Here is a 13856-nt window from a genome sequence, read left to right on the forward strand (position 1 = left end):
GACAATGTGTGTGGTACAAACCCCTCTTTTAAGACTCATCAAAGAAGGGGGAAGTAACATAAGGCAACAAATAAAACGAATATAATTAGTCTATAATTAGACACAGGTCAACAGAACATCACCCAAAACACATAAAAACACAATTATCACCATGACTGGTTGGACATCAGGAGCACATGGAGCTTCAACAAATGCCGCACGAATTACATAAAATCATCACACTGGTGGACAGCAAGTAGAGCTAGCCCCATATCATCTAATGCTCTCTTTATTTCAACCCAGAGAATCAGTACAGGACAGGCCACAGGTGTGCAGGGGGCGGAGCTTAACCTTGGAAGGCGTGGTTAAACCCAATTATTGCAAACAAGAACAACACCAGACACAACAAAAAAGGTTTAGGCCGTAACAACCGGTATTTTTTTGGACCTGTACAAAATTGGATATATTATATTTATTATTTATCATATATATTGTATTTTCCGGACAATAAGCCACTACTTTTTTCCCACGCTTTAAACCCCGCAGCTTAAACAATGCAGCGCTAATTTATGGATTTTTAGTGTGTGCGGCTTATATTTGGGTGCGCTTAATAGTCCGGAAATTACGGTAGTTATATTTATTAATGTAATGAATATATATTTTTATTTAATTTAGCACTCTTTCATAAATCAGTGCAGTTTTTTTTTTTTTTAATAAAGTTCAGTACTATTTTACATGGTGTTTTTTATATGAGTGTTTTTTTTTATGCAATATTCATTTTAAGAACTTTAGTAATTAATGAATTATCGGCAAGTACAATCCAACCTAGCTATCGGGATCAATAAGCCCCGGTATCTATAAGCAGTATCGGTATCTGTGCCGGTATCAATAAAATCTAAACTGACGGTTGAATGTATAGATTTTTAAACAGTAGCATTTCTTCAACCACATTTCTCTGCTGTCTGGTAAAAAAACATCTCTTAAAAGTTAATAAAGCATGCAGAACCTTCAGGGACACATTCCATACTTGATCCACAGAAAGGTGTAAACACAAAGCTGTAACCTAAACCTCATTTGCCTCTAAAAACCATAATGGTCCTGAAGGACAAATGGCGTGTCTCTGAGCAAGCTACTAATCTAAATAAACACCTTTTTTTTTTTTTAGCTCATTCGCTTTTATGGTTCAGCATGAGAGAATGAACCCGAGCAGTCAAGGGCTTTTACAAATGATCTGCAGTTAAAATCACATTTGAAAAAGTCGGTTGAGAGCTCATGGAGATGGAAATGGGAAAAACAAAGCGAGAGGACTGATTTGATCATCTAACGATGACCCTGATGACTTTAAAGCTTTGAAGTGAGAAGTTATTGTGAAATTCTTTGTGCAGTGTGATTAAATTTACTGTATGATTTTAGAGGAATTTACATGTCAATGTAGAATATTGTCGTTAGTTTTCCTTTTGAATACCAAGAAAAGTATGTTTCTAATTTGTGATTCTTCAAATGTGCCTTAATAGGCAAAATAACAGGGTATTCCTAGGTCTTGTTTTTAAATTCCAATGGCTGCTAAGCTCTACTTCTGTAGGGAAGGTTTTCTATTGTTTTCTGCATTACGTTTTGTGCATTATCATGCCGGCTGGTTTTACTGCACACGTCTGAGGGTGATGTATGTCCTTGAGTCTGGAGCTGCATCGATGCTTTTTCTCCTCTCAATCTCTTTGTTTTCTGTTTACAGCAGATAGTATTATACAGAGATTTAAATTAATCCTTAGTCCCAATTGTTATTGAGGTTTGTCGATTTGTTAACAATTAACGACTCGATTTGTAACATTAGTGTACCGTTTACATGTTGTAATTATAATTGTAATTATAAAAACTGCTAAAGGGAAATTTTGACAAGATTTTTACATTACAACCATTCATTTGTGAAATTGCCTTCAGTCCTAATATAATGAAGAAATTAGGGAGATTGACAAAAGGCGGTGCTTTAAACCAACTAGGTAACTGCTGGGATCTGCTTTTGTCAGCTTGCTTTTTACTTTTCCTTTAATCAAATAGTCCGAATCAGATGAATGGCTCATTAGGTGAACTGAAAGTGCAGCTGAACGTCTCACCGGATGTCTTTGCTCTTTTTTTAAACACAGATTCAAAAGTTATGGTTTAATTAAACTGGTGGTTTGCCAACTGATGTCTGAGGCCCCACAAATGAGCTGTATTTTTACTTTCTAAGCTTCCAGTATGTCACAGAATAGACGAGGGGTGCTAGGTGGCCAATTTTGGACCATGTGGCATGCCTGTGGTCTGGTTTGGGAAAAGAAGAATAAAACGTGACTGCAAACAGAGTGTCCAAATGAATTCAGATTGGCAGTTTTATTTTCTCATTATGCATGTAATCTGTCCAACATGGCACCGTCTTCTGTCCTGTAAATCATCTATTTACCTTTCCAATGAGAAACACAACCACAAAGCACAGATCTACAGGAGGACAATAAATTATTCTGGTGATGCTAAAATTTGTGCTACCATTCTGTTTTGGGTTTACAGAGAAGGTACAATTCAAGTCAAGTCGAGTAGGCTTTATTGTCATTTCAAACATATACAGTGCTGTACACAGTGAAACAAAACAATGTTTCCCCAGCACCAAAGTGCTTCATCACACAACATAAATTAACAAAAGAAACAAGAAACTATACATAACTATAAACTAACAAATAACAACATTTCAACAGTTCAGTTCATTTCATTTTGCAGTATAAGATGGGAATAAGATAAGACTCTAGATCTAGTTACACAATATGTGTAAAGAATGAGGGGTATAAACATTTACAATATGTAATATGCACATTGTATGTGCAAAACAAAAAGTTATATAGGGTGATTATACAGTGTTCTAAGGATGTAGTGTAGAGTTCAGTAGGGTGATGGTGAATGGAGAAAAGCTGGCCCTGAACCTGCTTGTTCTCGTGCGTATGTTCCAATAGCTTTGCGCAGACATCTGCTGTGGTGAAGGTGCTCAGGCATGTAGAAGGGGGTGCGGTGCGTTGGGTGATTTTGATCACCTTTTGCAGGGCTTTGCATTCACACATGATGCAGCGTGAAAAATATATATAGAAGAAAAATATTTTCTTGTATATTTAGTATTGCTCTTTAATAATCATTAATTATTACTTGAATTACTCGATGGAATAATCAGTAGAATACTGGATTACTAAAATAATCAATAGCTACAGCCCTTATATATATATATATATATATATATATATATATATATATATATATATATATATATATATATATATATATATATATATATATATATATATATATATATTTTAAATATAAAAACACAGGGGACACAGGGACTACTTGCATAAATGTTTAATAAGCATCACCTTACAGAAACTTCACCATGTAAGTTATTTTTAATTTATCTTTTTATTATATTGCAGTGTCCTCCAGTTCTGTGCAATCAGCATCTAGAACCCATCCACTATGTTTTTGCTATTCATCCATATTCTCAAATTGAATTAACTGTAAATGCAGTGCAAAGAATTTCGGCTAATTCAGAGTCTTCTACAGAGCGTCATGTGGAGTCTGAAACACATTAGTGGTGTAAGTGGGTAAATTTCTGCACCATATTGATTTGCACAAGAGTGAAATTGATCTTCTCGGATGGTCCAGAAGTTTCACTGGGTCTTCGTCTCCAGCTTTATTAACCTCTTAATGGCTAGGTGAAGTGCAATTCCCATGGGTAAAGCAAACCATGTGTAGTTTTGGATCAATATAATGTGCTGGAGGTGTTCTTTAACATCTGTTCTACCCACACATATTAGAACACCAGATCAACTCTGGTCCAGTGTAAAGTTTATTGATTAGTTTTAAAACCGTGTGGTGAGCAAATAATATATTGAGTTCTGAATGTTAATACATTTTCTGGAACAGCAGTTTAGACAGAAGAGCAGTAGAAGCTCACATTATTTATTTATAGTTAAATTAATGATCATTTTAATGTTATTGTTTCTATAGCAGCAAGTCATGTACACGGATGTGTATGGTTAATAATGCACTAATAATTAAAATGTTTTAAGAATGTTAAAGATTTAAGACCTTTATGGAAGTCGTCTCCTGTATTAGACTTTACACTGTACAATATCCCTGTAGTAAAATACACCAAGTTGCTGTTATTTATGTTTATATTTGTTATTAGCATGGATGCTGTGAACTGTTGCTGTAAATGAATCACTTAAATAGACCTGTTCTTCCAACACCATCATTTCTATCTCATTTTTTTAGGAGCACTGCAAAATTGTCTGGCTTAAACGACAGATGTTTTGACTCCGGCCTGCTGTGACAAAATGTCTGCAATATTTTTGTTCCTATTTGAGGTGTATCCTCCAGACACACTTCAGACGCACTATCTATGAGTGTCCATCATGTTTGCTGAGAGTAGAGAGATGTGCCATTGATTGATGACTGGTGTTTAGTAAGTCAGGAGAATAAGAGCTGATGAGGAATGACTCATCGTGTTTGTGCTAATGTGACTCAAAGAAATGTGCGATGAGGCCAGCTCTAATCGTTGTCTAGCAAAAATGGCTCAGATTCTTTATTCAATTCTGCAATATGCTCATGAGATTAAAATAAAGTAGCCAAGATTACCCACAATGCCATTAAGCATGTTTATGGAGTGGAGGGAGTGTGCTACTTTCTATCTATTGCATTTATGTTAAAATGAAAATAGCTGATTATCAGTGATTTCATTTCATTTCATTTCATCTTCTCCCGCTTATCCGTAATTCGGGTCGCGGGGGCAGCAGTCTTAGCAGATTCCCCAGACACTTCTCCGTGTCCAGGGATCGGGCTGTCAAGGCCCCCGCCTTCGACTGCTGCCCAATCCTCTCAGCACCGGTCCCTTACGGTCCCTCCTGCAGGTGGTGAGCCCACGGGAAGGTAATGAAATGAAATGAATTATGAAATGATTAATTCACAATACATTACTCATTTTTTAATAGTAATTATAACTTTGTTCGGTTTGGTAAAACCTGATTAGATATAAAGATTTGAAATTATACTATGATGTTTTTCCTGTGTTGCTCATGTTATCTACTTTGAGGGTCTGAGGAGGCTGGTTAAGGCTTAGGTTAAATATGACAAAAGAATACCGAGTTAGAAGTTAGCCTTGAAAAAGCCAGACCTTGATCAAACATTTTTTCAAACATTGACATGAACAAACTGCTTTTACCAGATTTTCTTATTTTTTCTCTATCAGTTCTCCATTACTACCTTTTATAGACACTATTTTATGAATTTTCTTTGGCACAATGGCTTTTTACAGTAAACCAAGCTCACATTTCATGCTGAAAGCCAAGGGTTGATCAGACCCTAAAGGTTGAAGAGAAAAAAGCATACAAAAAGATACCTGAGGATGAGAAATATCTGCTGAGTGTGACACCCCAGCAGAGTGAGAGAATAGTGCATGGTGGAGCTCACAGAGAGAAGACTGAAGACTGAAATAAAGCCAGCTTTGGGGACAGGAGCGTGACAGCTCCACAACCACTGGCATGACAAACAGTCTAGGTATTCTTAGATCTGTTGCAGGTCTGAGCACTTGTGTTCCTCATTTACATGTGTGACTAAAATATTGATAAACAGGGCTGCAAATATAAATTGTACTACATTGTCTAGATCCTGACTGTCTGAAGACACTCAACACACATCTCTGACATCTCTAAAAGTTTTTGAAGTTAGGAGTGCTCATGTCAAGGCACTTTAATGAGCTTCAGAGGTGGGAGTTCGGACAGCTGATTGAGCCAGCTATGGCATGAAAACTTGACTTCTGCATGGAGCCTTGTTTCTTTTAGGCGTGTTTTCCCCGCTGCTGAAAGTGTTTTGACTGCACACTGAAGACTAATATTGGTGTTCTTGCTGTGTGAATCTGAATCTGAATGTTAAAGGGAAGCTCTGTCAAAAGTTCTTCACCACAGTAGTTCTCATTAAGCATCCAGAATTCAGCTGTGTTATCTAATGACAGGTGGCTCTCAGCCAAAACACAACAGTCACTGGGATGGTAATATTAGTCCATTTCAAAAGCAACCATCAGTTTTGTTGTCAGAGTGAGTGGGGCTGCTTCCAAGTGTCCCTTTAATTCTAACAGACCGTCTACTGTTAATTAACTATGACTTTTTATTACATTCTGCTTTTACTCCTAGCCATGTCAATTTGTCTCTGATGAAGCAAATTTGCCAAAGAGTCTCAAATGAGTAATAAAACTCTGTTATATTTTACAAGACATTAAAAATAATGCATTGTTGATGTGACATTTGCTTTGGGTAATTACATTTATTTTTTATTATGCAGTAGTCGGAGTAAATAGATTGTGTGTAGCTGCAAGTTAAAATTGTAGCTTGTATGCCTTCTTGTGTGTGTGTGTGTGTGTGTGTGTGTGTGTGTGTGTGTGTGTGTGTGTGTGTGTGTGTGTGTGTGTGTGTGTGTGTGTTTGTTTGTTTGTGTGTGTATGTATATGTGTATATGTGTGAGTGTGACAGGTCCAAAATGACCTTCACTTATATGTCCTTACATTGTGATTTATGTCACAGGAGATAATGTGGATATATTTTTCTTCCTGTCCCTGCAGAGCAATTGGAAATGGCTCCTCCAACCACAGCTCAGCTGAGATATGGTATGTACAGATGTCTCTTTGAAATACTCCTTATTCATTAATTTTTCTCACACACACACACACACACACATACGTCTGTATAAATTTACTAACTTTTTCCGTAACCAAGTCATTTTCTTCTTGTTGAATAGGCAAATCAACCTGAAAAGCTGAGAAGAAACGCACAGCATGTTTCACCGTTCTTTCAGTTTTTTCTTGCTTACCTAAGCTTTATCCAAGGCACAGAATTTATGACCTTCTTTACTTTTCTTGGCTGCTTCTGGGGAGAGCTTTTACTTTATAGCCGTACATGGTGTCTAATCGTGATCAGCAGTATGTTTAACTAATACGACTCTCTTTAAGCGTTATTGCTGAGTAGGACAGGTTGACAGGTTGGCTGAAAAAATAATCCTTAAAAATGTTAGTTAAAATGTTAATGTAAAGAACAGTTTTATATCATAGTCTGTCTGAATCCTGGATTTTGATTGGCTGGGAGGTGTGCATTCAAAACATAGATCAACACATAGGTAGTTCCTGTCAGTTTAAATAAAAGTTAAATTATGATTTTTATTTAACTTCGAAGGTAAAGATGGTAATTTTTATTGGATGAAATAAGTAAGCACAGGACACCTTATGCTCATTTTAAATGTCCATACTTGCTGATAGTGCACACGCTTATGTTAGTCTTTTTAAAATATATTCTTAAACGCATTGACATATTTTGAAAAAAGTACCATGTCTACTGACATTCCAGATTGATCGACTAATATTATGTAATTTAGTCATATCAGCATTGAAGTGATGCATCGTGAACATTTTTAGGTTGAAGTGGTCATGGGCATAAGTGAATGTCTTAGAGTATGTCAAAGGTGTGTATCAGAGTTTCAGTAAAGAAGTGCAGCAGCTGAGACAAAGCCCTACATGTCAGCCAGTTGCACGAACATTTCTGTGGTTGCGACGTCCGCTTCCAGTTCGGCGTCATCTTGCAGCCGGTGGCACCGGAACGCCGGCCATCTTGTTTCTGTATAAATAAATGCCGGCTGCATGCGCTTGCTGCCCGATTGTTTTCACGCTTCGGCTCCACGCTTTGATGAGACCTTCTATTTACCCTCGTGGAAAGCTTACTTTCGGTTTCGGATCTCCCTACTTTTTTCCTGCCATCGATTTCGGGTTGAATTTTCCTCTATAGCTCTTGACATCAAACTTTTTTCGGACTCGCTTTCCTCTCTTGGATCCGCTGGCGCCCCGGATGTTCAGCACTAACCCCGTGGGTGCCGCGACCGAATGCTGGTGGCGTCCTGCTTTTGGGTCCTTCCTGCCAGCCATCCCTGACAGAACAATCTGGCCAGCTATGGATCCCATGGATGTCTATGTATCCCATGGGTGCTACTGATCTCCAGACCACCCTTAAGGCTCTGGTCCAGGTCTCTGCTACCCATGAGCAACGGCTTCAGGAAATAACTTCAGGTCTTCAGCAGCTCAGTCAATGCCTCAAAACTCTCGAAAGCTCCAGCATTGTTTCCCCAGGTCCAGCCCACACCCGGGTGTTTTTGGACCTTGTTACCCCAGCTTGCTTCTCGGGAGAACCCAAACTTTGTTGGTCCTTCCTGGCGCAGTGTAGCCTGATTTTTAGTCTCCAACTGTCCTCTTTTTTTGCTGAACAGGCTAAGGTGGCCGATGTCGTCATCTTGCTCTCTGGACGGGCCTTTACTGATGAGTGGGAGAATCAGTTCTTGCATTGCTCTACTTTCTCTGAGGAACTCCGCAAGGTTTTTGGTTCTGCCACCCCTGGACAGGATGCCGCACGCTCGCTGCTCTTCTCCTCACAGGTTGAGAGTTCAGTGGGCGACTATGCTGCAGATTTCCACACTGACGCAACTGACAGTGGGTGGGATCGCACCGCTCTATATGACACCTTCTTTCGGGGACTCTCAGCCCGGGTGAAGGATGAGCTTGCTGCCCGTGATCTGGCTCCCTGCTCCCACCTGATCTGAATGCCTTGATCGCCCTGGCCACTCGGATTGAACGACAAATACAGGAATGCTGCTCAGAGCATTTCACCCGCCACCATACACCCCCTCGGACTACTCCCGCCCCGGCGCCCTCTTCCCCACTGCAGCCTATGTAAATAGCAGCCCCGTCTTTTCCGTGTGCCATCTCTTATGCTCCAGACGTCAGGGAAGAGGCCTTTAATATTTGGTGGACTGGGAGGGTTACGGCCAGGAGGAACGCTCCTGGGTACCTGCCCACCATATCCTGGACCGTGACCTCATTTCTTGTTTCCACCAGGACCACCCGGAGCAACCTGGTCGGCTGTCTGGCGCTGCCCTGGAGGAAAGTTTTCTTTCGGTTTCAGATCTCCCGGTTTCTCTGACTTTTTGCCTGCCCTTGATTTCAGATAGGATTTTCCTCTATAGCTCTGTTCTCCGGCTCTTGACCTGGAGACTGTTTTTGGACTCGCTTTACTCTCTCGGATCCGCCCCCAGCTTCACGCTCTCGGCGCCCCAGACGTTTTGGCATTAACTCCGTGAGTGCCACGACAGAGTGTTCAAAAGTATTTTAACATTATCTCTTTCCTGCCTGTGCTACCCCTTCTGACTTGGTTCTGTTCTTCTGGCTCTGTTCTCTGGCTCTTGACCTCAGACTGTTTTTGGACTCGCTTTACTCTCTCGGATCTGCCCCCAGCTTCACGCTCTCGGCGCCCCAGATGTTTCGGCATTAACTCTGTGAGTGCCACGACAGAGTGTTCAAAAGTATTTTGACATTATCTCTTTTCTGCCTGTGCTACCCCTTCTGACTTGGTTCTGTTCTTCTGGTGGCGTCCTGCTTTTGGGTCCTTCTGCCAGCCATCCCTGACACTACATTTAGAATGGTGCCCAAAGTCTGAATACAATTTAAAGTAATACAATAAGTCTAACTTTAGTTGAATTTTTCAATTGAATACCAGAGTGATGCTTTATCTGTTTAACTGTCCACTCCGAAAAAAGGCTTTCTTATCGTATGGCTCAAGCCATATTTTTGGTGTTCTTGTCATTATTTCACAACTCTATACTTCTCATTTAGAGAGGATATTAAGGACCATCTTAAATAGCTGTTTTACTTTCACTAACCATATCTGCTCCACTGTCCACTCTGATACAGACTTATATTATGGGTCATTGACATAATTACAGCTCTAGGCTTCTATAAAAGTCATCTTTCTTGGAAAGAACATTTAAAGAGTGAAGTGATCAGTACAGATTTAAAAGAAAAGCTCTCATGATGTGATATTTATTTATCATCATCTTTCTTTCCAGTTTTGCTTCACAACGCTATTCCCTTTATCGGCTTCGGCTTCCTGGACAACGCCATTATGATTGCTGCAGTAAGTGAACATTTGCTTTTTTTAATTATTATTTATTTATTTTATTTTTTTATTTTTATTAAAACACTGCAAATGTATTAATCAAGTTATTGGGCCTATAGCTGTAGCTGATGTGCTGCAGTGGCCATTGTTTATTTTTTATTTGTTTTTTGTTTTTTTCTCTTTACTTTACATTGAGCTTTGTGGGTGTGACTACTTTTATTTTTGGTAGATTTGGTTTGAATATAAAAAATACTGCCATCATAGCAGTAAGGTTTATTTTGGTTTGTTTTAGTTATGAATGTATTACATGTAAAATATATTAATAATGTACATGACGGTAAAATACATAAAAGTAACACAAATGTACAGGCATAAAATTATGACCAACTGCCTAATATTGTGTTGGTTCCCCTTTTGCTGCAAAACAGTCTTGACCAGTCGAGCATTAACAGCATTAACTGCATTTTCTCGGACAACACGGCCCAGCCTTCGCTTCCCACATGCATCATCCCCACCACCCAGGACCCTGTTGCCGGTTCACCAATGTTCCTTACTTGGAGCACTTTTGATAGATACTGATCACTGCAGACTGGAAACAGCCCACAGGAGCTGCAGTCATTTAGCCATCACAATTTGTCTCTAGTCAAACTTGCTCAAATACTTACACTTGCCCATTTCTCCTGCTTCTAACATCAACTTTGAGGACAAAATGTTCACTTGCTGCCTAATATTTTCCACCTAATAACAGGTGGCATGATGAAGAGATAATCAGTGTGATTCATTTCACCGCAGATAATGTTCTAATGTTATGTCTGGTTGGTGTTTAACAGATCGTCCAGTATTTACAAAGCTTTAAATAAGACTTTCTCTTGCACAAATTATCTTGATATATCCATAATAAATAATTGCAATTATAAAAAAATCTAGACATAAAAGTGTTAATGGACTTATACATAAAATAAAGCTGATAATGTTACTAATTCACAAAATCTCCAGAATAATGGAAAACAATTTTTAAAGAAGTGGTGCAGTAATTTGTATATTAAGTGTTTGATTTCATTTATGCAAAGCGTTTTATGATGTTATGTTAGAAAAAAAAAAATCTAATTTTTCAGAATATTATTGGAGGTTAATCTCAGGTGTGTTTATTTCCAGGGCACGCAGATTGAGCTGTCTATAGGAGTAATCCTGGGCATTTCAACTATGGCAGGTACAGTTCAGTTGCTTTTATTTGAATGAATATCATGTTTTTATGCATTTATTCATGTAATGTATAAGGCAGTTAGAAGAGATTAAGTTGCGCACATGGCCGTGAAAACAATTCTTTTAGCTAGGATAAGAAACTTTAGTAGCTATAATTTACAAATTTAAATTGAAATAACATATTTCACGAGCTAACTAAACTAGCTGCAATACAGTACATGAATCACCAGTAATGCTCAAAATGTGGTCACTTCCTCAACCTTTTTTCTTTTCTTTTTTTTTGGAATGTATACACATTAAATTAGAAATAAGAAAACTTATTAGAAAAATTATTAAAATGATTGTTATTATTGTTGTTATTCACCCCTTTTTAAAACTCTTTGATTTAAAGAAAACTTGAACAAACCCAGTACAACAAATCACCTGATCACTTCTTACTGATGTGCACCAATGAAACAACTAATTACTCTGATTTATACACTCCTGTTACACAGCCGGATTGTGTGTGTGTGTGTGTGTGTGTGTGTGTGTGTGTGTGTGTGTGTGTGTGTGTGTGTGTGTGTGTGTGGAAATTGTTACCCACTGGGGACACTGAGACTAACATTGGATTATCGATGGTGATTTCTACAGTTTTATTTATTTTTTGTTGTTTTTTTTAGCTCTGGAAAGAAAGGCACGCTGGGATTTTTTTTATTGGGCTTGATCAAAAAGACAAAAGCATGCGCGCACACACACACACACACACACACACACACACACACACACACACACACACACACACACAGGTTGCTGTGTCAGTAGACTGATTCAATTTGGAGCTATTTGTTAGCATTAGTCAGGGATGTGTGCTTGTGTGTGTTCAAGGGAAAGAGAGAAAGAGATAGAGAGAAAAGCACTCTAGTTCTTTCCTCTTCTGTTTAGACACAGCATTTATTGGTAATGCTGTAATTACTGGCAGTGGTCCTCTGTTTTGCAGAAAGAAATGGCACCCTATTATATTGTCTAGCAACAGGAGTACAGATTTTATAGTTTGCTTTTGTATTAATTTGATGTTTAATATAAATCCAACTAACACTTGACTAATAGATATACATATTTATACTGTGTGATTTCAGCACTTTTTAGAGATTATTGCACTTTATGACAGTGTTTGTTTTTAATGTCTATATACTCAGTGAAGGTCCTCTAATGATAAACCTGCGATTAAAAAGAGCCAGAAAATCATACATTCTTCAAAGTAAGATTGAGGTAATAAGGGCTTTTCATTTTCTGTCCATTTAGCATGTGTTGTTTGCCAACTTTCTGTTCTGTCTTCCTATTGGATGAATGTAGATGAGTGGTGAAGCTCACACTCAGTAATTTTTTTTACCCTGCTAAGATTTTGAGCACAGACTGAGAATTCTTTGAAAGTGTGTGAGGTTTTGTCTGTGAGAAGAGCATCAACTGTGTTCAAAGTGTTTGTGTGGACATGCTGATATTTTCTGCATTTAATGATAAAAAAAAAAACAAAAAAAAAAACATTGTGACTAACTGGATCTTAAACTAACTTGAAACCTAAAGCATCTGAAAATTATTTTCTGATCATTACTAAACTAATTGCAAAGAAGAAACCATGTCTATTAAATTACACCTGATGAGGAAACCTTACTGTTCTCTCCGCAGTGCAGAAAACATTGGGGCTCTACAGGGAATTGTGGTTATATAAACATGCAGCCAAACCCAGATACCGTCTCATTTCACAAGCAGGCCAGGACTGGAAAAGGCTGTATTGATTGAACTTGTGGATGTGGAACAGCAGCACTGAAGGGACAGGAAGCAGTAGACTGTTAGCTACTGGGAGAGTGAATAAGGACATACTAGCAGACGGCAATTTTACACTCAGCAGTTCGGCAAAGCTGAAGCTTTCTCTCTTACTCTCTCTCTCGCTCTCTCTCTTTCTCTTGCTGTTTCTCTCTCTCTCTATCTCCCTCTCTCTCGCTCTCGCTCTCGCCCTTTCTCCTTTCTACAAAATTCCTTTGTGTGCCATACAATTTAAATTGCTATGCTTATTTGGAAAATCTTTTTTCATCAAAAAGAGAAAATACAGACAAAATACTCTTTACATTAATTTGTAATGAAAGATTAACTATTCAAATGAAAAACAAAGTGCACAGAAAAATACTGCCAAAATGTTATAAATGAGTGTTTTGAGTATGCTGTGAAATATGTATATAAAATGCCTGACCAAAAAATACACCAACTGGATGTAACTAAGCAAACAACAGTAAAAAAACAACAGTAGAACTCAAGCAATTGCACATGCAAAAATATCTCAAGTAATTGTGACTAAATATCTGTGTAACCTTAAGAAAATCAATTCACTTTAGACTAATCATAAAGGCTTCAGATTTCTAGGGAGCCTAAGGACTGGAATGAACAGAAGCAGATGAAGTGATGCACCCATTATGCCCAGTTCCCACTGTCAAGCTTGTGGGGAGAGAGTTATGATCTGAGGCTGCATTAGTTGATCAGGTCTAGGTTCAGCGATGTCGACTACCTGAATTTACTGAACGACCAGGTTTTTTAATCAATTGATTTTTTTCCCCTGACAGCACAGGCATATTCCAAGACAACAATGCCAGGATTTATCAGGCTCAAAATTGAGAGTTTGAGGCAACATAAAACCTCATTTTTCAC

General features: G+C 38.4%; 1 protein-coding gene across 2 annotated transcripts in view; it reads left to right on the forward strand.

Annotated features, from left to right (window-relative positions):
• LOC310720316 (transmembrane protein 65-like) overlaps window positions 1–13856 on the forward strand; it is a 35402-nt gene that overhangs the window by 10955 nt on the left and 10591 nt on the right. For both annotated transcript variants that reach the window (XR_014531707.1, XM_083530816.1), the window contains exons 2-4: window positions 6608–6652; window positions 9928–9995; window positions 11133–11187. Coding sequence is in view for 1 of the 2 variants with exons in the window: in XM_083530816.1 (XP_083386942.1) it covers window positions 6608–6652; window positions 9928–9995; window positions 11133–11187 (168 nt within the window). In the remaining variant the exon portion in view is untranslated. The remainder of the gene's footprint in view (window positions 1–6607; window positions 6653–9927; window positions 9996–11132; window positions 11188–13856) is intronic.

Source organism: Silurus aristotelis (genome assembly GCF_946808225.1).
Source record: "Silurus aristotelis genome assembly, chromosome: 1".
NCBI classification, from domain to species: Eukaryota; Metazoa; Chordata; class Actinopteri; order Siluriformes; family Siluridae; genus Silurus; species Silurus aristotelis.